This window comes from Ascaphus truei, chromosome 8 (genome assembly GCF_040206685.1).
Source record: "Ascaphus truei isolate aAscTru1 chromosome 8, aAscTru1.hap1, whole genome shotgun sequence".
Classification (NCBI taxonomy): Eukaryota; Metazoa; Chordata; class Amphibia; order Anura; family Ascaphidae; genus Ascaphus; species Ascaphus truei.
The window spans coordinates 40,306,474-40,332,972 of NC_134490.1; the positions used below are offsets into that span (position 1 = coordinate 40,306,474).

At 44.2% G+C, this 26,499-nt stretch overlaps 2 protein-coding genes across 2 annotated transcripts in view; both read left to right on the forward strand.

The window, feature by feature from the left end:
- The window catches only part of MYO1F (myosin IF), a 74,364-nt gene extending 64,017 nt beyond the window's left edge, over window positions 1-10,347 (forward strand). Inside the window, exons 27-28 of the mRNA XM_075611593.1 lie at window positions 5,095-5,264; window positions 9,796-10,347. Of these exons, the coding sequence (XP_075467708.1) occupies window positions 5,095-5,264; window positions 9,796-9,872 (247 nt within the window). The 3' untranslated portion in view covers window positions 9,873-10,347. The remainder of the gene's footprint in view (window positions 1-5,094; window positions 5,265-9,795) is intronic.
- Window positions 10,348-17,460: 7,113 nt separating this feature from the next.
- ZNF414 (zinc finger protein 414) lies at window positions 17,461-26,289 on the forward strand. Its single transcript, XM_075613036.1, has 7 exons — window positions 17,461-17,523; window positions 19,116-19,275; window positions 19,429-19,536; window positions 20,140-20,245; window positions 20,890-21,359; window positions 24,678-24,830; window positions 25,473-26,289. The coding sequence occupies exons 1-7, from the start codon at window positions 17,461-17,463 to the stop codon at window positions 25,547-25,549; spliced, it is 1,137 nt and encodes a 378-aa protein (XP_075469151.1). The 3' UTR covers window positions 25,550-26,289.
- The last annotated feature ends 210 nt before the right edge of the window (window positions 26,290-26,499 follow it).

A 26,499-nucleotide genomic window follows, 5' to 3' on the forward strand; every position in this document is an offset into this window, starting at 1 on the left:
CAGCAAGAATGAGGCAGCACACAAAGTAATCCAATTTCAAGATGTATTTCAGGTAAACGGCACACACACCGATGTTTCGGTCCTCCAAACAGGACCTTTCTCAAGGGAGTGCTCAGGCGCAGTGACAAAGACACACACACACACACACACACACACACACATATATATATATATATATATATATATATATATATATATATATATATATATATATATACACCTACTACCCAATACAAGACAAACATAACAATTAAGCAGTCAATTAAAAGAGCGCAAACCTGTACAGCTGCTTGAGTAACAGCCTTAATCAAAAAGGGATGAAATTAAACAATAAATCAATCAAAATAATAGTAATACTTTCCCACTCTGAGCTAGAGGATGAAAACAATCATCACTCAATGGAGAGTGACAAAATTCATAAATATCTTGAATACTTTATTTGATAGGATCCATATTAATAACATCGACTTGCCACTAAAAAACCACAAATAACCCAATTAGAAAAACAAGAAAAGGGATGGGAGAAAATAAGATAAAAACAAGGATTCTTATCTTGAGGATTCTGATGTTATGCAATATACTATAAACCAGAGGTGTGCAAACATTTCCCGCTGCGCCCTTCTGCCTGCTCTCCCCCCTGCTCGTGCCCCCCCCCCCCCCCTCCTTACCTTGTCAATTTGCCATGGCTTGGGTCTAGTGGCAGTAGTGGATACCAATATATCTGAAGTCCCCCTAGTCATACTTTGGGGCCAAAACCCCTTTGAGACTCGTGGCTCTACTGAACCGAATCCTGGGTTGACGAGGTAACATTTTCCCCAAAATGGTGTCCACCTGAAAAATATTCCAGTGTCGAGCAAGAATATTCCTGATTTTCCGATGTGCCCCATTAAATTGGGTTATAAATGATGGTATCTCAAAACTAGTACCCTTTCTGCTATCCATTGGATCTAAATGAACAATATTTTCCTGTCACTAGTGGGAGCAGTAGACCTCCGTTGGATCTGAACAGCATGGTCTATTTTAAAATGTTATTACTTTTGTATTTTTTTGTAAGCCCAGTATTAATATCATTACCCTCATAACAAGATTATCCCTATCCTGTCTATATGCTTTCTGAAAAGCTTCTTCTACCATTTTAACATCATACTTCTTATCCACAAATTTACTTCTAAGTATTTGAGCTTGCTCCAAAAAGCCACACTCATCAGAGCAATTCCGCTTTATGCGTACAAATTGGCTATATAGGATGTTATTGATCCCTTCCGGGAGTTTAGCGCAAGTGACACTATATATAATATATATATATATATATATATATATATATATATATATATATATATATATATATATATATATATATATATATATGTACACACCTCCCCGGCTCCTAGGGAGTTTACATTAATGGTTCTTATCTTGGTTACCATGTTGGGATGCTGGATTTGTGTGGCTGGGCAATGAAGTAGCAATAATGCACCAGGAAATGTATTCATTTAAACAGCAGCTTTATTGTTACATCAACATTCACATGTATGTTGGTATGAACATTGTGACCTTCTCTCTTTTACTGTCTGAGCCCGGTCTTTCCTAGCTGCCCCTTTCTCAGCCTGCTAAGGAGGTGCTGAGACTTGATCCCTTTTTGTTACCTAACAAACCCTCTTCTGGGCAGCTTCAGTAGAGCTTCATCTCTTTATGGCCCCTGGGCCTTGTGCTAATCTGTCTCAGTGTGATTAGTGTCCCTCTCATGGGCACAGTATGCCACCTCGTGGCGATCTGGAGTAGTGACAGATATGGACACTGATGGGGCTGATCCACCTATTCTGCAGGGCTGTGCGCTGTGCCCCTCTGGGCATAGGTTGGCACTATAGAAATGCAGAGTAGCAAGAATCCATTCATACTGCCACTATCTAACTGGGGCACTATCCCTAACTATTAAACAATAGAAAGGGGATCCTTTTCCTATGCTATCTTTACACTAAAGGCGTAAATACTATTTACAGTGAGATCCCTCTTCTGGGTCTCCTCCAGGGATCTTCCTTCCAGAAGAATCCCCCCACACTATACAGTCGCGAGCAAAAGTCTTTGAACCCCTTAGGATTTTCACATATTTCACATATTTCAAACCTAAAATGTTATTAGACCTTAATCTACGTCCTAATAATAGATAAAGATAACCTGATCAAACAAATGACACAAAAACATGATACTATTTCAACATGTATTTATCCACAAATGATTCAACATTCAATATCCATGTGTGAAAAAGTATGTGAACCTTTAGATTCAGTACCTGGTGGCGCCTCCTTGAGCAGCAATGACGTAAATTAAGCGTTTCCTGTAACTGCTTGTCAGCCTCTTAAATCGTTTTTGAGGAATTTTGGCCCGTTCCTCCTTACAGAACTGCTTCAACTCAGTGACATTTGAGAGCTTCCTTACATGGACAGCTCGATTCAGGTTCTGCCACAGCATTTTTTTTGTAGATTCTTTATTTATAATCCACTTTTTTTTTTAATAACATTCAACATATACAAAACATTACAACACAACTTAAAAAGAAACAAAAAAAGACATATCAGAGTTTTTACACTTTTTCACTCTTCTGTCTACAGTCAGCAATACTCAGACTTATTGTATAATATCATACTGCCACAACATTTCAATGGGGTTTAGGTCTGGACTTTGATTAGGTCATTCTAAAACACAGAATTTCTTCTTCTGCATCCATTCTTTCGTAGATCTGTTTGTATGTTTAGGATCATTGTCTTGCTGCATGACCCACTTTCGCTTCAGCTTCAGCTCACAGACGGATGGCCTGATATTCTCCTCTAGAATCTTCTGATACAATGCAGAATTCATGGTTCTGTCACTGATGGCAGGCCGTCCAGGTCCTGGGGCAGCAAAGCAGCCTCAAACCATCACACTGCCACCACCATGCTAGACAGTTGGGATGAGGTTCTTCTGTTCGAACGCAGTGTTTGGTTTTCGCCAAACATAACGAAAAGGCCAAAATGTTCTACCTTTGACTCGTCTGTCTAGGGAACAAAGAAGTCTTGTGGATCATCTATGTGCTCTTTGGCAAACTTCAGATGGGCAGCAATGTTCTTTTTAGAGAGCAGTGGTTTCCTCCATGGACAACATTTTTGTTCCGTCTTTTTCTGATAGTTGAGTCATGAACACTCACATTAGCCAAAGCGAGAGTGGCCTGCAGGTCCTTGGATGTTACTCTGGGATTTTTTGTGACTTCCGGGATGATTTGCCAGTTCTTGGCAAGATTTTGGTAAGGTGACCACTCCGGGGTAGACTGACTGTGGTCTTGAACTTTCTCCATTTGTAGACTGTCTGACAGTGAATTAGTGGAGCCCTAAAACCTTAGAAATGGTTTTGTAACCATTTCTAGACTGATGAGCATCAATAACTGCATTTCTAAGGTCCTCAGGGATTTCTTTTGATTGTGGTATGACATGTTTCTATACATTTGTATGGTGAAGACAAAACTCAAAGTTTTCAATCTTTGTATACTGTAGGGATGAGCCTCCCAAACTCACACCTGAAGATCTACCTAATTAAGTAAACACCTGATTCTAATTATCCCCTTAAATGTGATGGGGAGGGGGCTTTACTCTGTGTTAACACACAGTTAACCCCTTAAAGTCATCATAATCCCAAAGGGGGATTATATATATATATATATATATATATATATATATCTGTGATAGTGACAAAATATAATAGCTCATAAGAAATATATATTTATAGGACGCATCATAGGAAACACAGTGTCTTCCTTAACCATATATCATAGATGCACGTGAGTTTCAGGTGTACTCCCAAAGGCTGATATAAATATAAAAAAACAATGAATAGATAAATAAGGTGATGCAATAATTTCAAGTCTTGAGAAAATGTGGAAAACCTCGCTCAAAACTCCTAGATAGAAACGGCGTGCTGCCTGGGAATGAATGGAATAGGTCTGGATTAGTGTACTATGTTATACATATGTCATCGGCAGTATTAACTGTTTCATATATGATATCTGTATATAATAAATACACATTATCATCAAGATTATAGCATTGTCTCCCATATGCCAATTATACACAGCTATATACAAATAACCGTTACCCTTATATATATTTTTGGGGACAGGATCTGTGTATATACATATACAATCTTACCATCACGCAGGAAACCGAATACGGAATCCAACGCACATGCGCAGAACATCTTCATGGTCTACATTGGCCCAATATACCAGTGAAGATAGCTAATGGTTACTATATGTGGATACAATCTACCAGACATCCTTTGGCATTTTTCTGAGTACTTACTGTAGTTAGAGTATATTTAGACCCTATACACACTACATCAGTAGACGTAACTAATGACCTGAGAAGTCACGATCATAGTACATCTACAGTGACAGCCACTAACTAATATTGCTGCACAATGTATTTAACATGACTGTACAGACTACATACTAGGGGTTCATTAAAACTAAGCAGCACTTCCTTCTTACAGGAGAAATCCATCTCCCCATAAGAAAATGCTCACCATACACCTACTAGAGAGTGGCATATAGAGATCATTCATAGGAGGTACCTTTATTGTTTTCCCTATACAGATATCTACAACTGAATATAGGGTTAACAATATTCATATGTATTTGAACTTTGACTTCTTTTGACTGTATACACAGACAACCAGGTATATACAAAACTTCACCTAGGGGACTTCATATATATCCTATTCCTCTGAATCAGGATCTATATTTTCATTTTAACAATTATGTTTATTAATAAAATTATTTTAACTGCTTTTATTTAGTCGAATATTTTGACCTTAATATAACAATATTCTGGTCTGCAGTGCGCCATTAATTGGGACCATTTAAGTGTGCTTTGTTTAGCCAACATAGTACACTAATCCAGAATAATTTCAAGTCCATACAAATAGTCCAGTCTTGGCGTTGCAGTATACAGAAGGTGTTACATGCTGAGTGCTCCTACTTCTTGCTGTGCAATGCGCGGTCTCTATATAACACCCCCCACCTCACCCTGTATTGCCTACTCTCTGATGCCCTCTTGTTGTTTGCAGGATGCAGAGGAAGAAGAGTGTGGGACAAAGACCACTTCCTGGTGTGGGACGCCCGAAACCTCAGGCCAAACCTGCGGGGCCCCGCTGTAGGGCTATCTATCAGTACCTGGGGCAGGATGTGGATGAGCTCAGCTTCAATGTCAATGATGTAATCGATATTCTGCTGGAAGGTGGGTGACATCATTCAGAGCACTGAACCCACGTGTCACTGTTTCCCCGTGTCGTAAAGGGAGAGACCCAATGGACCAGACAGCCCTACTGCCTATGTTACTGTGTCACCCTGCGGAGAAAGAGACAGATTCCATGGCAGGGGTCATAGCTCCACTCTGTCTGAGTCACTGTGTCACCCTGCAGTGGGAGGGACAGATTCCATGGCATGGGTCATAGCTCCACTCTGTCTGAGTCACTGTGTCACCCTGCGGAGAAAGAGACAGATTCCATGGCATGGGTCATAGCTCCACTCTGTCTGAGTCACTGTGTCACCCTGCAGTGGGAGGGACAGATTCCATGGCATGGGTCATAGCTCCACTCTGTCTGAGTCACTGTGTCACCCTGCAGTGGGAGGGACAGATTCCATGGCATGGGTCATAGCTCCACTCTGTCTGAGTCACTGTGTCACCCTGCAGTGGGAGAGACAGATTCCATGGCATGTGCCATAGCTCCACTCTGTCTGAGTCACTGTGTCACCCTGCGGAGAAAGAGACAGATTCCATGGCATGGGTCATAGCTCCACTCTGTTTGAGTCACGGTGTCACCCTGCAGTGGGAGGGACAGATTCATGGCATGGGTCATAGCTCCACTCTGTCTGAGTCACTGTGTCACCCTGCAGTGGGAGGGACAGATTCCATGGCATGGGTCATAGCTCCACTCTGTCTGAGTCACTGTGTCACCCTGCAGTGGGTGGGACAGATTCCATGGCATGGGTCATAGCTCCACTCTGTCTGAGTCACTGTGTCACCCTGCAGTGGGAGGGACAGATTCCATGGCATGTGTCATAGCTCCACTCTGTCTGAGTCACTGTGTCACCCTGCAGTGGGAGAGACAGATTCCATGGCATGTGTCATAGCTCCACTCTGTCCAAGTCACGGTGTCACCCTGCAGTGGGAGGGACAGATTCCATGGCATGGGTCATAGCTCCACTCTGTCTGAGTCACTGTGTCATCATGCAGTGGGAGGGACAGATTCCATGGTATGGGTCATAGCTCCACTCTGTCTGAGTCACTGTGTCACCCTGCAGTGGGAGGGACAGATTCCATGGCATGGGTCATAGCTCCACTCTGTCTGAGTCACTGTGTCACCCTGCGGAGAAAGAGACAGATTCCATGGCATGGGTCATAGCTCCACTCTGTCTGAGTCACTGTGTCACCCTGCGGAGAAAGAGACAGATTCCATGGCATGGGTCATAGCTCCACTCTGTCTGAGTCACTGTGTCACCCTGCAGTGGGAGGGACAGATTCCATGGTATGGGTCATAGCTCCACTCTGTCTGAGTCACTGTGTCACCCTGCAGTGGGAGGGACAGATTCCATGGCATGGGTCATAGCTCCACTCTGTCTGAGTCACTGTGTCACCCTGCGGAGAAAGAGACAGATTCCATGGCATGGGTCATAGCTCCACTCTGTCTGAGTCACTGTGTCACCCTGCAGTGGGAGGGACAGATTCCATGGCATGGGTCATAGCTCCACTCTGTCTGAGTCACTGTGTCACCCTGCAGTGGGAGGGACAGATTCCATGGCATGGGTCATAGCTCCACTCTGTCTGAGTCACGGTGTCATCCTGCAGTGGGAGGGACAGTCTCCATGGGCCATGGCCATGTCTGTCGCACTGTCCTGGGAGGCACCGATTGCCTGTGTCACAGGTCTCGTCTGTCTCACTGTAAACATGCAGTGGGAGGGACAGACTCCATAAATCATATCTCCCTTCTAACCTCTGTCATGTTGCCCCTGCAGTACAAGGGACAGACTCTATGGGTCTCTGTCTGTGTCAATGTGTTACCCTGTGATGGTAGGGCAGACTCTCTTGGGTCGCAGGTCTTTTCTGTGTGTCACTGTGTCATCCTGGGGTGGGGATGAGGGGGGATTTTGTCTGTCAAAGACTTCACGGGTCATAGGTCCCTTCTGACGGTGTCCAATTCAACACAAGGTAACACAGTGACAGGCTCCATCGGCCACATGTCCCTTCTGTCGGTATCACTGTGTCAGGCTGCAGTGGGAGGGACACACTCACTGTACCATAGATCCTTCTGTCTGTATCACTGTCCCCCTGCAGTGGGAGGGACACACTCAATGTACCATAGATCCTTCCGTCTGTATCACTGTCCCCCTGCAGTGGGAGGGACACACTCAATGTACCATAGATCCTTCTGTCTGTATCAGTGTCCCCCTGCAGTGGGAGGGACACACTCAATGTACCATAGATCCTTCTGTCTGTATCACTGTCCCCCTGCAGTGGGGGGGACACACTCAATGTACCATAGATCCTTCCGTCTGTATCACTGTCCCCCTGCAGTGGGGGGGACACACTCAATGTACCATAGATCCTTCCGTCAGTATCACTGTCCCCCTGCAGTGGGAGGGACACACTCAATGTACCATAGATCCTTCCGTCTGTATCACTGTCCCCCTGCAGTGGGGGGGACACACTCAATGTACCATAGATCCTTCCGTCTGTATCACTGTCCCCCTGCAGTGGGGGGGACACACTCAATGTACCATAGATCCTTCCGTCAGTATCACTGTCCCCCTGCAGTGGGAGGGACACACTCAATGTACCATAGATCCTTCCGTCTGTATCACTCTCCCCTGCAGTGGGAGGGACACACTCAATGTACCATAGATCCTTCTGTCTGTATCACTGTCCCCCTGCAGTGGGGGGGACACACTCAATGTACCATAGATCCTTCTGTCTGTATCACTGTCCCCCTGCAGTGGGAGGGACACACTCAATGTACCATAGATCCTTCTGTCTGTATCACTCTCCCCTGCAGTGGGAGGGACACACTCAATGTACCATAGTTCATTCCGTCTGTATCACTGTCCCCCTGAAGTGGGAAGGACACACTCAATGTACCATAGATCCTTCTGTCTGTATCACCGTCCCCCTGCAGTGGGAGGGACACACTCAATGTACCATAGATCCTTCTGTCTGTATCACTGTCCCCCTGCAGTGGGAGGGACACACTCAATGTACCATAGATCCTTCTGTCTGTATCACTGTCCCCCTGCAGTGAGAGGGACACACTCAATGTACCATAGATCCTTCTGTCTGTATCACTGTCCCCCTGAAGTGGGAGGGACACACTCAATGTACCATAGATCATTCCGTCTGTATCACTGTCCCCCTGAAGTGGGAGGGACACACTCAATGTACCATACTGTAGATCCTTCTGGCTGTATCACTGTCCCCTTGCAGTGGGAAGGACACACTCAATGTACCATAGATGTCTGAATCACTGTCCCCTGCAGTGGGAGGGACACACTCAATGTACCATAGATCCTTCTGTCTGTATCAGTGTCCCCCTGCAGTGGGAGGGACACACTCAATGTACCATAGATCCTTCCGTCTGTATCACTCTCCCCTGCAGTGGAAAGGACAAACTCAATGTACCATAGATCCCCCTGCAGTGGGAGGGACACACTCAATGTACCATAGATCCTTCCGTCTGTATCACTGTCCCCCTGCAGTGGGAGGGACACACTCAATGTACCATAGATCCTTCCGTCTGTATCACTCTCCCCTGCAGTGGGAAGGACAAACTCAATGTACCATAGATCCTTCTGTCTGTATCACTGTCCCCCTGCAGTGGGAGGGACACACTCAATGTACCATAGATCCTTCTGTCTGTATCACTGTCCCCCTGCAGTGGGAGGGACACACTCAATGTACCATAGATCCTTCCGTCTGTATCACTGTCCCCCTGCAGTGGGAGGGACACACTCAATGTACCATAGATCCTTCTGTCTGTATCACTGTCCCCCTGCAGTGGGAGGGACACACTCAATGTACCATAGATCCTTCCGTCTGTATCACTCTCCCCTGCAATGGGAGGGACACACTCAATGTACCATAGATCCTTCTGTCTGTATCACTGTCCCCCTGCAGTGGGAGGGACACACTCAATGTACCATAGATCCTTCTGTCTGTATCACTGTCCCCCTGCAGTGGGAGGGACACACTCAATGTACCATAGATCCTTCTGTCTGTATCACTCTCCCCTGCAGTGGGAGGGACACACTCAATGTACCATAGATCCTTCTGTCTGTATCAGTGTCCCCCTGCAGTGGGAGGGACACACTCTATATATCATAGATCCTTCTGTCTGTATCAGTGTCCCCCTGCAGTGGGAGGGACACACTCAATGTACCATAGATCCTTCTGTCTGTATCAGTGTCCCCCTGCAGTGGGAGGGACACACTCAATGTACCATAGATCCTTCCGTCTGTATCAGTGTCCCCCTGCAGTGGGAGGGACACACTCTATATATCATAGATCATTCTGTCTGTATCAGTGTCCCCCTGCAGTGGGAGGGACACACTCAATGTACCATAGATCCTTCTGTCTGTATCAGTGTCCCCCTGCAGTGGGAGGGACACACTATATATCATAGATCCTTCTGTCAGTATCACTGTGTCACCATGTGCAGCAGCACAGAGATGCAGTAACTTTGCTCCAGTTACTGACCCCTGTGCACTTCACGTTTCAGATCCTTCGGGCTGGTGGAAAGGACGACTTCACGGGAAAGAAGGATTATTTCCGGGAAATTACGTACAGAAGATCTAATGCCACATTATTATTATTGTTTATTTGTAAAGCGCCAACATATTCAGCAGTGCTGTACAATGAAGAAAACTCAACAATCTACCAACGCAGCAAAGACGCAACTGGGCAGTTCTGAGTAAAGTAACTCATAACATGACTTGTCTCTGAGACAGATTTAATCGCCCATCAAGCTATTAAAGTGTCACGGAAAACTGCTTTTTGCACATTACGAAATTAAAGATGCAGTCCGGTCTACTATAAAGAGAAATGTCTTGAATATCTCCCCCCTCCACCTCCCCACCCCCACACACACAAACTTCATTACACCCGTATATGGGGCTTATTCATTAAGACCTGAAGTGCCCGATCCCATCACGAAGAAGGCACCTGAAAATCTATACCTAGGGCTGTGCATGTAATTGGCTGCTTATAGCAAGTGTTTAGCATAAACACACACACATATATATATATATATATATATATATATATATATATATATATATATATATATATATATATATATATATATAACATGCCCAATATGCCCAATATATCACGCATCTCCTTCAGTTGCCTTTTTTCATCTTTATCACACACTCCAGCAGATGTTTTTTGGCAAAAAAACAAACCACTATATGATTATTATTCCATAGGACTTTTAAATGACCAACAGCCCTATCACTGTGGCACTGAAATCGCAGCAGCGGCCTTTCCTAAAGTGTAGTATTGGCAATTTTGTGGTGTCATGTAACAAGATGGATGGAGTTTTTAGGTCTAAAACCTATTAAACATGAAGGATGAAGACATTGTGTGGTTAGCTCTTTCAGTAGATGAGAACCCCTTTGTATGTTGCATGTTATTGATAGAACATGGGTATTAGGAGGTGGGGAGATGTAGGTGTTATTAATGTCTTTGCATCAGGAGGCAATGAGAGGTATGTGTCCCTGATGTCTGCGTATTAGGAGAGAGGTGCATGTCACTGATTCCTGTGTATTAGGAGGAGGTGAGAGGTACATGTCCCTGGTGTCTGTGTATTAGGAGGAGGTGAGAGGTACGCGTCGCTTGTGTCTGTGTATTAGGAGGTGATAGATGTGTGTCCCTGATGTTTGTGTAGTAAGTGGGGGTGAGAGGTATGTGTCCTTGATGCCTGTATTAGAGGTACAGATGTAACAAGCCTTATTGTCTCCGGCACTGGGGCAACCTAGGTGACCGCAACTGCCCCGACAGTGGGGTGTCCGATCCGGATACATGCCCAATCTCGTGGCACCATTATCATAAGAGCCACAGCAGTGAGACAGTGAGTCCTGCTACATCTGTATGTGGCCGTGATGATTCGGGCCCATGTACTAAAATTATCTTTGTCATTTTATTTGTGTCAAAAAGTGGTACAAGTCCTTAAAATAAGTGTGGTATGCATAAAGGTTGTTACGTCTTGTGTATATGACAGTTATTTTTCTCTTAAATGAGGTTCGTCGCGTCGTCTCACGTGCCTGCTTGATACAATTTTAAGTCAAATGATGTATATATTTTTTATTTTATAAGTAGTATTATTAAATATCATGCTATTAGTTTGCTACATTTTAGAATACCATACTATGAAAATATGATATTTTGTTAATGTACATAATGACATTTCTGTGCTGCGTCAAAAAAACATGTTGTTGACATAGCAACTTAAGTGATTCTAATTCTGCGCTAACACTATAAACAGACTTTGTAGGATTTATGCCAGGTTTAACATACCATTTACAACTGTTTGTCTTGGGCATCACCACATTGCTACTTTTTTTTTTTTACTGTTTATTTAGGATTTTTAAATAAGAGTTGAAGACATATACAAACAAAAGGAATAACAAAGAGCTAAAACAAAAAAATCACATGTGATAATGCATAGTGTCAAGAATTGTATCATAATGAATATAATATATATTTTTAAACCTTAAATAACCCTATATTTCCCCTATACTTGTTGAAAGACAATTACCATTATATCGTTGTCACGGTAACTTGTGATAGGATATAATATACACAAATAACTGGGTTGAATTGAACACGACTTAGATATAATAAAGATAGTTTATTCCTTAGCTAGGTGAACACACAAGATAATACAAATAACAGACAAGGTATAACACTTACTTAGGGGTTGGGTAATGAAGCAAACAGGTACAGGATTGGCAATTCATAGAGCAATCAGGCATCAAGTAGTTGGTAAAATCGAAGACTGTGAGCATAGGGCTGACACTGGTTTATATGTGATTTCAGTCCTATACACTGTCATTGAGTGCAAGTCATTGGAGGACAATTATCTGCACCCAATCTCTCCTTGCCAGCTAACGTGGGAACATTGATAGATCATGCCCCCCAGCTAGTTGGCACATGCGTACTTCTGGCCCCTTGGGGTCTCATTTCTTTAGCCCCACACAAAAGTCAGGTCGCCTACATGTCTACCAGACCTGAATTTGGTCAGGAAATCCTTTGTCTGTAAGTGGGAATTACAGCACTTACAGACCACTCAAGCCCTGCGTTTCTCCGCCCTAATGTATACAGCCAGAGTGGCTGAGCCTTTGATCAGGGGGTCTGTTGTAGACAATGGGTCGCCCCCCTGAGCATTTACATTAAACAGAGCCAGTAACTTTCGCAGGCTTTTATCCCCGCTTTGAAACACAGTACATTTTTCAATATCTATATATATTAAAATAATCCGTTCGGCTGGGCCGAGCGGGCTGAAACTTTCCAGACCCTCATGCCGGAGGGGACTCTCCATGGTGGCCAAGTTTCAGCTCGCTGCGACCCACAGGACCGGAGATACAAAATTACAGTTAAAAAACCTTTTGGAACACGAGGCTTTTTTCCGCCATGCAAGTCAATGGCAGAAACCCAAACTTTGCAATTACCCTGACTCCGTTCTGTTGCCCCGAGAGGGTCGGTATTTGCCATGCAATCCTGCCGGAACTAGGACTACATCGTGGCCGAATCTAAGCCCTCTAGGTTGAACAGAACCGGTGTTATGGGTTCTGGGTTTCTGCTCATTCTGACTTAGCCGTTTTTACTCGCGGCTCTTCCCTCCGCCATTAGAGTTAATGGCGCGACCCTCGTGGTTAGCGCGACCCTTTACGGGGGTCCTTAATTTTATTCCTGGGTGCCCTAGAACCTAAGTTTCCCACGCCAATTGTACGTGAACTTGACTTAGTGTGATCAAAGCTCTTTTTTAGATATTGTATCCGCTTCTGCGGTCTGCGGTTTGGATGGCTGCCAACCCGTTCCTGGAGGTCGGCGTCGAGCAATCCCCATTGAAATGAATGCCTCCATTGACTTACAATGGGGAACCGCCGCTCCTCCTCTCGGGCGCCACCTGCAGGTCTTCTACTGAAACGGGCCCAAATTGCCGGATTCGCCATAGGGTTGTATGGAGCTGCCATGGCGACCTATGGAGAGCTGCAAAATGGAGCCTGTAAAGGCGGGAAAATGGAACAAAGGGCTATAATCACTTCCTAACTATTAACCCTTCTCCTCCCGAACGGATCCCAGTGTGAGTGTTGGTGCAGACACTGGAATGGGGGAAATGCATTGTTACAGGGGAATACACATTTGGGTGCTGAAGCAGGGTAAAAACACATTACTGGACCGCCGTCCAGTTAACCCCTTGCCTCCCAAGTGAAGTCAGGGGGTGGCTATATGGGGGTGCAACCCCTTTAATCCCCCTCTCCCTCTACAATCGTGCCAAGATGTAATAATTCCGCATTTGGGTTTTCACATTGTAGGAGATGTGCGTAGAGGGTAACACACCAGAGATGTTTTTAGGGGAAAATAAACGTAGGCTTTATTCGCCAGCAGATTTAAACATAAATCAGCTTCATATCAGCAAAACAAAACCAGAGTAGAAAATAACAACCAGGCCTAACCCATCTAGGGACTGACCAACATTCAGCAGTCCCTATCTGAGGTCTGGAAGGCTAGGCCTCTTACCAAACTTTTGACACTAGTCCTAATAGACTAGAGGTACCTGTAGGCAGGGTGTTCTACATGTCAGTCCAGCGTCTGTGGTGGTGTCTGTGGGGGTTCCCTCTGGGGAGTTCCTGGGACCGATGCTGTCTGGAACAGAGTCTCTCTTCCTCTGGGATCTCTCTAGCAGCACAGACTCTTCTGTGCTAGAGATTCTCCCCTGTAGTCAATGCTGCAGGTTTTTTACAAGACAGCTGAGCAGGTTAATTAGGTCAGTTTCCTCTCAATACACCTGATCAGTGGTGCCCAACACCATTTTATGTGTCCATTTTATATGTACACAATATAAATTCTGTATTGGTCTGCACAATTGGTCTTTTCCTTTTTTCTGTTTCCCTGAGACCTGTTATCAACACTACATCCTGATCCAGCTATCCAGAGACTATCTCTCTCCGTACTACACAGTACGTAGGCATTCTGTAAGAGCCAAGACTTCAATTCTATCCAGACTGTACGACAGTAGTACACTATATTTGTCCTTTTCTTTTTGGGGTATTCCGGATAATTACGCTCCCTTTGAATCCTGGACAACTCTGCATTCTTAAGGGAACCCAAACCATTCCCATCAGAGGTTGAGATAATATCCACTACCTTACACTTATTTGCTATTTCTTATTTTATACACTAACTATTTTGAGCACTAAGATTGTTTTATTTTCACATTGATTAGTAAGCACACTGGTGTTTCACAATATTTACATAAGTGTGTTTAAGCGCCGTCCGAGTTACTTGGGTGCCTGTACTGGTAGACAAGACTACTCATATATTCCCATTTAAAATCGCATATCCATATCTGTGGCAACCTCTGGGAGGGTAGTCTGGTCAGCAGAAAGCTCTCAGGAAAAGACATAGGACACCATAGGGTAGACTGTACAAAATTTTGTTTATATTTCCAGTTTTAAAGCCCATAAAATGCGTACTCACAAATTGAACAATCTTTAAAACATATAATGGTATAATCAGAAACCCCAGAGATTTGAACAGGCTGCAATCTCACCGTCTCTGTGTGTATCGGCGTCACACATAACTATTTCGGCCAAACTTCCGGTATGGTTCTCCGGATGTTAGACAGTACTGTAGAAGGACGCGTCTCACTCGATTCATTTCCCCATAAACAGCATCCTCAGGAGTCAATACTCACTGACTGTCAGACTCCTCTCATATATACCCCTAATGGTAATTGTCAATCAACAAATAGACTGAAAATCCTACGTCATAACCAAGAAAGCTATGGGTTGCTATAAACACTTCCGCAATACCGTCTCAGTGCTAAAAGAAGAACTGAATTAGGACTGAGAAATGCAATACAAATCCAGTCATGCTACCACGTGGCCCGAACCAGATTCCTCACTATGAAAGCAGCTGCTATAGAGCTGGCCTAGCCCGTATGGGTGGCAACAGCCACTGACTGGGGGGTGCAGCCCCTCCCCCTAACTGTCATGATGGTCGCGTGAGCGATCAGGGTGGCAGTTAGTTTGAAATTAGAACCAAGGAACAAGCAACTGTCACTTGTTCCTTGGTGTTGCAGAGGTTTCCCACCCACCCATCCCTATCAGTTAAGTTATTTCGGGTGATTTTATTTCAATGTTAACATTTCTTTATTTTTGCAGATATTTAAGTTAATCTTTTTGAAAACAAAGAAGAAAAGATTGATGGAGGGGTCAGTGGACCAATTGCTTTGTTGCGGCGGCAGTTGGGGGGGGGGGTAGGTGCTTGTCCCGCCAGAAGGGGCTCGGGGCTGGTAAAGCATGGAGTTGAAGCAAGGGGGCAGGTCATCGGGACGTACTTCCGGGTGCCCCCTTTGCGTTGTCCAGCCCTGAGCATTCTGGTGAGGATAGGTTGTACGCTATCCCCAGTTGTTATTAATAAACAAGCCACGGCCGTTTTACCTCCAAAACGGTGTCCTCTCGTTTATTTGTATGTTTTAGGTAGATGGGTATTGGGAAAGGGGGGGGGGGGGAGCTCGTGCCTCCTTGGTCATAAAGATTCAGTCTATGATAAAAAGGAGTCAGAACTATGTCTGTGATCACTCCCATAAAGAGGCAACACTGAGTGCACAGGCTACTAGGACTTTGTCCCCAGTGTCCTCTTTAACCATGGCTACACATTATGATCATGAACTGATTAAGAGGAAGCAAGCCACTGTACTTCATCTCCTGAGTACCAGATAAGTGCCCCAAAGGCGAAAAACAAAACTACTGGTAGGAATGGAATTCGCCTTGAGAAAAAAATTTGCTCTAAGGAAAACCATGAAGGTTCAGAGGCAGAATGTTCAAAGGATGAAAATGAGAAGCGACGAACTTCAGCACCAGCCTTGAACGGTTCAATTCTCACAACTCTTTGTCTCGAGATAAAAATGAAGAGACCCAGGTTCACAGGTGTCGTCGGAAGCCAAAAACACTGTCCGACAGTGTGGAACATACTGAAGGGATTTAAGGGAAGTTTGTGGACTTCATTGACTTGAAGTCAAAGAAAAAAAAAGGAAACCTCCAATGCCAGGTGAACTGGCAGCTATGTACCTACGTTTAGATCAACAGGGGGAGTGGAGTGACTGGCTTTGGCCGCGAGTAGCCCTAGCTACCCGCAAACCGGGGAGTGTGACAGGGTGGATCCCCTGTCTAATAACGACACATGAGAAACCAGTGTATATCGAGGTTGAGCCCAGCAATGAGCAGGTTAATCCTAGAGCAGGCTGTCTTTATTAGCCTGTTCAGATGGCTTGTTACAGAGCTTTAAAAGGCTACAGCTCTCCATGCTCCAGGCTCTCTGATCCAGGGAGGTATGCACCCTGGACTGTTCTAGAGCAAGGGTGTGCAAACTTTTTTTCCTGCACCCCCCTGCCTGCTCTTCCCCACTGCTCGCACCCCCCCCCCCTCACCTTGTATCCAGCGTCATTTGACGCCGCGTTGCCAAGACGACTCATCACACCAGCCGTCTCATTCAAGGCAAGGGAAGTTGCAGGGGCCTCACGTGAACCCCCGGCATTTAATTTAAATGCCTTGGGGAAAAGTGCGGGGCCTCTGCAACCGCCCGTACCCCCCCAGAAAAATCGCCCCCCCTGCTCTAGAGGCCACATCGCATTGGGACTCACCCTCCCCTCATACCCCAGGCAGGAGGAAGCCGGGGCCCCTGAAGGTAAACTTACCTCCCACTGACTTTGTGTGTTATCGTTGGTAAGGGGCTTAGCCCTGTAACCCAGTGGTGCGCAAACTGGGGGGAACGCCCCCTGGGGGTGGAGGCACGGCTCACTTACCCAGCTTCAGTCCACGACTCGTGAAATGACGCCGCGGGGTCATGTGACGTCACATGACCCTGCGCATCATTTGACGCTTCATTTGAGGTAAGGGGGGGGCGCGACGCAGGGAGAGAGCAGTCAGGGGGGTGCAGCGCAGGAAGTTTGCGCACCCCTACTAACCTGTAGATAGGGACAAAGCACTGTATTAGTTAGTGCTCCAGATAAGACTTTTGTAAAACAGGATTCCCTACCTCCCCATTAAATATATGCATGTATGTTTGTATTATTGTTATTCTGTATTTTATTTATATAATGGGTGGGTTGTCACAGTGGTGGGATTCCTTTCCAGCTAGAATGGAATGTTAAGAAATGAACGTGTGGTTTGGCCCCGGTGGCGTCCAGGAAGGGAATAGCAACGCATTAGCTGACGCGGTGTGTATTGCTTGAACCTTTAGGTTTATTTTGGTGAACGTGCCCGCTTGTCGGTTGCTGGTATATGATTTATGGTTATGTTAAACATGTTACATGTTAATGTGCGAAATTGCTGGCAAGGATTGGAAAAGGTTAATAAATGATGTGGCCGTTTTTTTATCGAAATTAGATTCAGTGTATTATTTGGTTTGGGTGGACTTTGTGAAGGTTATGAAAGAATCCGATGGTCAAGTCATCTGAACCCTCCATATATCTCTCGTGTACGGTCAGCACTTTGCACCCCAGAGGTGGCTGCACCTACAATATATTAAACAAATCCCTCCTTACATCGCATGCCCGGTCAGCACCTTGCACCCCAGAAGTGGCTGCACCTACAATATATTAATCAAATCCCTTCCTTACATCTAATGCACTACCAGCATTTACAGCTCTCACTCTCTCTTTCAATTCATCTCCCCCTCCCTCCTCTATTCATACACATTTCCTGTCTCTAACCCCTTATAAAATCTCGCGATACCAACACACCCAAAATGGCTCCCTTGTAACATCTTGGGATCTTTAACTTCCGTGGGAGACAAAAACAACTGATCATCCGCTCTTATGGTAGGTAGGAGCCTTGCAGTTGGGATCAGGGTCACGTTAAGGGATCCCATATGATTAATAGGAAGATCCTTCTCGGTTCTCCCCACCCCTGCCCTATTTTTCAGTTATACATTGAAATCTCTCTTTGCATCTGTGCGTGTATGTATATATATATATATATATTTTTTTTTATGAAGGCATTATTTGTGTAGGGGATTTTAAGAATACTTTCATATAGGCATATTTTTAAATAACTCAATGTGATGTGTCTTAAGGCGGGCACTGCCATAAATAAACTTTTTTTACTCCATTTTCCTTTTTTAATTATTTGTCATATTTTATGTACTATATATCTCATATTACTTTATGGAAATGGACATATTTAGTTTAAAACAAAAAATATTTGTGTGTGTGTGTGTGTGTGTGTGTGTGTGTGTGTGTGTGTGTGTGTGTGTGTATATGTGTATATATATATATATGTGTCAGTATTTTCCGTAATATTTTAATTTAGTATATATATCGATCTCACGTGTGTATTATACATATACTTCCTGTTCCTAAGAGAATACAACCAGCCAGTATATTTTATTCCTCCCGTGCATTAAAATTGTAATAATTGTGTTCGGCTCACGACCTGTGTCCTATGTCCCCAAATAAAGTCAGACAGTATGATTGGGAAGTCGATTATTATCCATGTTCTGTGCTCTGCTGGGAAGGCAGTGAATGGGTTAATGGGGCTTGTAAAGGGGGGGGCGGGAATGTTTGCTTTTATAATAGGGATGTCTAACTTGCCAGATACCCTTGCACCCCAGAGCTGGCTGCATAGTGACTTCTGTGCTTATGTAAAAGCTCTGTGGGCCACATGACTCACCTGAAAATCAGATTTGTCGTTTTCGAGTATCAGTTTGCAGAAAAGTAACAGATCTTTTCCAAACTATGTTGGAAGAGGTGTTGTATGGCTCATCGCAGGTACAGGTGTAAGTGAATTGATGCACTGACCTAATTTTCAGCATCACAACCAGGACAGTATCAGGGCTGCGGTGCTGGGAGGGGAGCCTCGGCCCGCGAATCGTGGCCCCTGCACTGCGCTTTCTGCATCCTCCAGAGCAGTCAGAACGGACGCGAGAAGAACGAGGGATGGGGAGGGCGCACGGATCCTCCATACAGGCAGTACGCAGCTCTTCCCTCCCTCTCTAATTTGCTTGTTTAGCTATCTCCCCCTCTGCCACCCTCTTTGTTGTCATCCTCTTTGCTTGCCCCATTCTCTCTGCCCCTTCTTTCCCTCCTGTAACCCTAATTACGTCTCTGCTCTATCTCCTGCAGGAAGGAGTCACCGCTGCTCCACCTATGGCTGTAATCGGTCATTCTTCAGTATGCAGGAACTCATTACCCACGTATCGGTCCACTTCAAGCCCACACAGTCCTTGAAAGGTAAAGACACACGGGACGTCCACCCACCCTGTCCCAATCCATAAACGATTCTTCTCTAACTCTCTCTGTCTCCTGTAGTCTCTCCCATGTTCACATTTCCCCCTCTCTCCCTCAGACTCCCCATTTCTCTCTTTGCATCCCTTTTCTCCCCCCTTGACTCTGTATCTCTTCCTACATCACTACCGCCATGATGGACCTCCGCACCCTCCATAGGCTCTCCTTTTTCTCTCTAGCTCCCCATTTTCTACTATACTTACTTTCTTCTTGCTCCCTTCTCCAGAGGCTTTCATTTTTATTTCTTTTTTCTCTCCCATCTTCTTTCTCCGGGTTACCTCTTCCTATAAACTTTTTATTTTTTTCACTCACCTTTATCGCTCTGTAACTTCTCTCCCCACTTCCTTTTTACTCTGCTACCTGCTCTCCTTCTCCACATTCCCCCATATAATTTCTTATTCTTTCCACATAGGTTTTTCTCCTACCCTTTTTCAGCCACTGTAACTTCAGCTGGTACTCTGCTCTACCACATCATCTCTTCTCCCCTCCACATACAGTAGGTTCCCATTTTCCTCACATGCTCTCTCCTTTGCATTGTCTTGTCTCCAGATAAACGTTTCCTGTGCTCGGTGACTGGCTGCAGAGAAGAGCTGGGCAGCATGCAGGACCTCATGTGCCACCTCAAGATCCATTACAAGCCTAACCGCTACTTCAAGTAAGTGGCATGTATGGCCAGCGCCTCCCTTCATGGTTGGGTGGGAGGAAGCCACATTACTCAATGTTTCATGACCGTGCTGCAGTAACAGGGTTAGTCAAACTTGACAATAAGCCAGGAGGTGGCAAGGTGGTCCATTGGATGACCATTGCAGAAGGGACTTATGGACAATAAATCTCCCCTCTCCCCACTGCCAGATGATATGGACTCTAGATCTAGAATATATTTAAGAGTGTTTCATGCAGCCACCGCTGGGGTGTTGTCTGAATGGGGGAGACATGAACAATAGTCCTTCTATGCAATTGCAATGTTTGGGTATGAAGTACAGTAAAATAAAGTGCTGGGCCCGAAATCCACGAGCTGAGGCAGGAATCAAACCATGTGTATTTGATAGCAACATTTTTACCACTACACCACACCATCAGCAGCCTCTATTTTGTAGTCTTAAGAGCTTACAAAGTAATTGCTGGTGTCTGAGGCACATAGGAGATATAATTTTTATCAAGGAGCTGACTCTAGGCAGTGAAGTAACAACTAGGGTTTCCATTAGGGAAACATAATGAAGATGTTTTGAATGCTGTTCGGTGACTAGTAGAGTTGATTGATTATCTTCTTCTCTGAGGGACCTCATTCTGTCTCAACAGGTGTGAGAACTGTATGCATCACTTCCGCACGCACCGCTCCCTCTTCAAGCACCTCCACGTGTGCTCCGACCTCACCTCCCACCCCTTCCCGCAGAGTGTCGACACCCACTCCATCTCCATTGATCCCAAAGCCCCAGAGGAGTCTGTGAAGCAACAACAGAGCGTTATCCAGCGTGTCAAGAAGGAGCCTCCACTCCCAAGCATCAATGATCTCCCTATGGTGCCCTCATCCTCCTCCCTTCCTCAGGACATCCACCCGTCCATGAGTTCCAACCCCTATGCTCTTCTTGACCCCTCCCTGTTCGTAGCTCGATTTCCGGGCCAACCCCCATCTGTTGCTGGGTCTTACCTTCCCTACCTCCACCCTTCAGCCTACACCTTACCTCAGTCCTCCGTCCCGCAGAGGCTCAGGCCCTTCCTGGGGACCCAAGGCCTGCCAGTCTCCAATGCTGTGTGGAAGAAAAACCAAGGTCAGGTGGAGGGTTACACACATTTTTACAGCTTCTAGGTCTCGACCAATCAGAATGCTCCATTTGGCAATGTTTGCATTGAATGCCTTGTGCACTTTATGCAATGAAGCACCCTGATTGGCTTGGGTGGTTTTCATGGATAAACCCATTGCCTCACCTCTTCATGGAATGTTCCATTCTTTGCTCACTTGGGATGGGGGGGGGGGGTCGGCGCAGCTTCCCTTTAAAAGGTGCAATTCCTGTGAGCTGGTTTAAAAAAATTAAAAAATTGAATTTTATAGAACAAATTTGTTAGTTTCTTTAAACACATGTAACACGACTTAAAGCAAATATTTGGCTTTAAGTTTTTAGACATTTAAGTATGTTCTTTTTATCGGGGCTTTGAAAAGTTGAGTGCTAGCCAAGAAAGTGTTACTTACCCGTAGCCCACACTGTCCTTGTTAGAAGCCAATAAAAATAAGGTGATGTGTGGGTTTTTGGTTTTCTTTTAATTATTTTTATTTTTTGCCTGCAAATAATAACAAATGGGAACAGTAGGCAGACATTAAACAATCCCAAGCCTGGTCACACCTTTGCATATTAACTTCCATAATTATCCCGAAGTAATTTTTGATCAGGTTTTTGTTTTATTTAACGGTTAATACCATTTTTAATTTGTTTTAAAGCATCCTTTTGATTTCTATAACTGGTTTTAACCCACCTCCCAAGCGGTGCAAGAGTTTTTTTGCAACACTTTGCTGTTTGGGCTAATTTGTTGCAAATATTCCCAGCAGTTTGAGTAGTAAACTAACAATAGATAATGTTACCGTAGCAATATAAGGATACATTGTAGCTGCTAAGTTACACAGACGGAAGCAGCCATTATGTTAGGCACACGATCAGGATTTTGACAGAATTTAGAACAGGAGCACCAAACGATTGCCAGCGTAGGTAAGAATGTAAAGTTCTATACATCAAAATAAGGAGAAAAACAAAGTTGGAAAGTAGTATTGCTGCTTTAAGTATCGGTGCTATTGGCAAATTTTGGTCCTAGGAGGGACTGCACCATTATATCCTACAATTACTTTAGACAGATGTTATATAATGATTAGATCGTATATCTTATAGGATGAGGGGAGGTAATCTGTCTTCCACTAAACCCTATCTCTTTGCACTTACTGCGTCCGTGCTTTTTTTCATCGAGTTCTTTAAAACCAGTCTTTCATAATATTTTGAACTTACAATTGTTATAACATCAAATGTTCAATTTGCATTATAGAGAATATAACACTGTACAGGCAACAATTCTTAATTAAAAATATGTTAAAACATGTTGGGTATCTGTGCCTTACGTTGGTGAACAAGTATTGTGACCCTGCTTTTATATAATGTTAACTCGCAGTGTCGCAGTGCAAATATGGCCTTGTTGTATTGGTCTTGTAGAGGTCTAGAATTGTGATTCATGTTAATGATCCAATAAGGGAGTTCTTTGTAGATGCACTAGTACAGATCCCTTCTGCAACATTACATATGAAATTGGGACGTGATGTTTGAAAATCTCTGTACTCCCTAAAAACACCTGTAAGGCTTGGAAACCCTCTGTACATGGGAAAAAGAGACCTGTGTGGTATGCAAAGTTCTGTACATGCAAAGAAGTGACCTGTTAGATTTGTGAAGCTTTGTACATGGGAAGAGGAACATTGAGGTTTGGGGGGAAGAAAAAAAAAAATCAATGTAATGTTTACAGTCTTGTTAGTGTATTAAAATGTACCTGGCAGTGATACATTTCGGACAGAATGAGGGTGGGAATAAGTGTACAACAGAGGGATGAGGTAATGCAAAGACTGAGAAGGTGCAGAGAGGGGGCTCTTACTCCCACCTATGCAACTCCACAGGACACTGCTTATAATCAGTTTAGCGCTTCATTGCTTGGAAGTCCTGTTCTAGACCAAATGTCCCGTCTGTGTGTCACCCAGCAGTGAGGCAATCTTCACCACTTATAGATCGCACTTGTGTTTTGAGTGGTAGTAGATCCATGCACCATTTGATCCATTTATCATTTTCTTTTCTGCTATTGGTTGTACTAATTCCGTTGCTCACAACGTTGAAAGGGACAGACTTGATGTGTCTTATGGTGCCCTTTTGGTCCTTGGTAGGGACAGAGCGATTCAGCTATAAGCTTCATCTCCCTGGCACAGTTGTAATGCTTTGAGATGAACAAGCTCAACTGGTCTCTCTAAGTCTGTGGTTCTCAACCTTTTTTATATTATGAACCCTCTGCTAGAAAATATTTCTTCTGCGAACTCCTAATTAATAAATGTTATTGCCCTTGTTATCAGATGATTGCTAACAAAACAATTTGATCCCACACAGTAGTGTCCTGAGCTCATGGGCGGAACACACACTTAAGGCCCCACCCAAGCTGTACCTCTGTGTGCAGATAGTATTGGTGGTATAGCTGTCGATCACTGCAGGAACTTACAAAGTCACCTCCCATAATGTCTTGCAGCTGTGAATACAAAGCCTTGTGGGGAGCAACTTTGGATGCTCTTGCTATAATTGACAGCTATACCCCCCACCCCCCAGTAAGGTGTCGTTTGGGGCCTTACTAAGTGAGCAGTCCCCCCATGGGCTTAGGCACCCACTCTATTGCCTGGGATCCCTCATTACATAATTTTTATTGATGAACCCCTTGGAGACACAACATGCACCCCTATTGGTTCTCAAACCCCCTCTTGGGAATCACTGCTCCAAGACATTATCATTCGGCATAAGTGAGACTTGATTAGGTGTATGGTTAAGATATTGCCTGTTGGTCAATTTTTTTAATCCTTAGCCTATAGAATAGAAATAATTCATTGATCACTTATGTCACCAGTTAAGTCTCTTCAATACTTTCCTCCTGTCCAATAAGGTGTGCAAACAATTATTGCAACAGACATATAGTGATCGATGTGCAGCATACATCCAGTGTTTCCACTATGACAATTCACCGTTTGGCCAATGGGCATCATTCATTTAATTAGTTAAGACATTTGGCCCATGGGCATCATGCGTACTTTCTTCAAAAGACCGCAGTTAGCAAATGGGAGTCAAGCATTCTATTATTCCATCAAGTGCAGGCGTCTTACAGTTAGGAAAATCATTGATCCATCATGAACAGATACAGAATGTCTGGTGGGAACCATGAAGTGCACCTCATCATAAGCAAACACCAGTTGAGTTATACAGTTCCATCCTAAGCAGATACCAGGTGAATAGGAATCCTGCATTCCATTGTTCTACCAAACCCTGAATGTCTTTCCTTATCCATCCCACGTGATGTTGTTTCTTTTGCAGGCCACTCCACCCATAGCCGCATTGTGTGGGAGCACACACGAGACAGCTACAACTGCATGCAGTGCACCTTCTCTACCACCTCCCGGGACCAGATGACCAAACACATTGAGGAGCTCCACAAGAACCCTCCCACTCGATTGCAGGGCGAGATGGGTAGGTCCTACTGGATATGGGGTTGGAATACTTCAAATACGGGAGGGGAAGACATTTGTCATCACTGACGTTCCATACAAACCTTCCGGGTACCAGTTGCACAATTATCTCTAATAAACCTTTTCCCAGTTTGCGTCCTCTTTACAGAGCTGATGGTGCAAACCACCTTCCCCGTACTTACCACTTCCTGTTTAGTGGAAAGTCCATTTGGACTGAACATGTACAGTATAAAGCATATGAATGTCCCAACCAACTTGAGTTAGGACATATACTACAGGACAGCATAGCAAAGTTTTGCAGTTGATAGAAATCCAGGGTCCTCCTTTAACGCCTAGGCTTAACTTTTAAAGAACAGGAGTAAGGACATATGAATATTTTTTTTGTTAATGGTCCTCCCACTCCTATTTGCAGCCATATTCGTCTTGGAGAGGCAAAGGTTTGTTACAGGTCATGATGGATCAACAACAATTCTTGATGGGTGTACTGTTGTAGAGATCTTTGTCAAGACTATGCCTTGATATTGGATAGACAGTTTCTTATAGTCCATGCAGAAAGGATCTTTTTGGTTGGCTAACAACATAACTCTAAATTAAAGTGCCAATCTCTCTCATGCCCTAATTTCTCTCACGTTCCTCTTTGCAGATTATGACCTTGACCTGCTCCCCTTCCACTCCAAGATCTCTTCAGAAATGGAATCCAGCCTCTTCCCACAGCTCTGAAGAAACTAATCTATTCCCCATAGGCCATCTCCCAAAGCCAGTCATCCTCTCCTGTGACTCTGTCCCACTTTTGTAAAGCAAACATGGGACTTCACTTTCAGGTCTATCAAGGGTCTGTGTGACCAGCAGCATGGAACTTGAATGCAAAGCTTGGGATTTTATTTATTTTTCATATGAAGAATTTTGACGAATACGGACTATACGTCCAAATCTGAGCCAGTGAGCAATACATAGGTGGACCCCTGGTTTTCAAAATCCAGGTGCCAAACTGGGAAGCGCTTTAAAAGGTGGAGTTTTCCCTGAACGTTTAACGATGTCATCCCCATACTGTTTTCACATGCCCCCATAAAAACTAAATGGTATGGCGGCCTTGTTATTATAGGCTTTAGTGTCTAAGCATTTGTAATTTAAAAAAAAAAAAAAAATTGTGTTTTGATTGCATTCATTTTGTGTTTTACAGGAAAAAAGTTCAGGGAACAGTATTAATGAATGCAGTACAACGTTTATAAAATAGAGCATCTGGCTTCTGCATCTGTTCAATAACAATGTTGTGTAAAAATGCCATATTGTGTTAATTTATATTTCCAGCCTTTTTCCTATGCAGCTACTTCTTGTAGAACTGATGACATCACACACCTGGGGAAGGCCAGTGCCTGTCTGAGTTGGCGTGATTTTCCATCCCTATAGGAAGGGTTCAATTTGGGACCAAAGCACAGAAATAAAAATATGTTCAAAAATTAGCACAGCAGCACTTTTTTTTCCCTCTTAAATTTTAAACAGAATGTTAAGTAGAAGTATGGCTTTGGTGGAAATATAGGTGAAAAATAGCGCTCATGCAAACAATAATAATTACAAAACCTGTGATATAAAGTCCAAAAGATAGTCCTGGAGCTGCCCAAAGAAGTTAATATGGTATCTCCTAACCAGACCTGGGAATGTAGAAGAAAAAT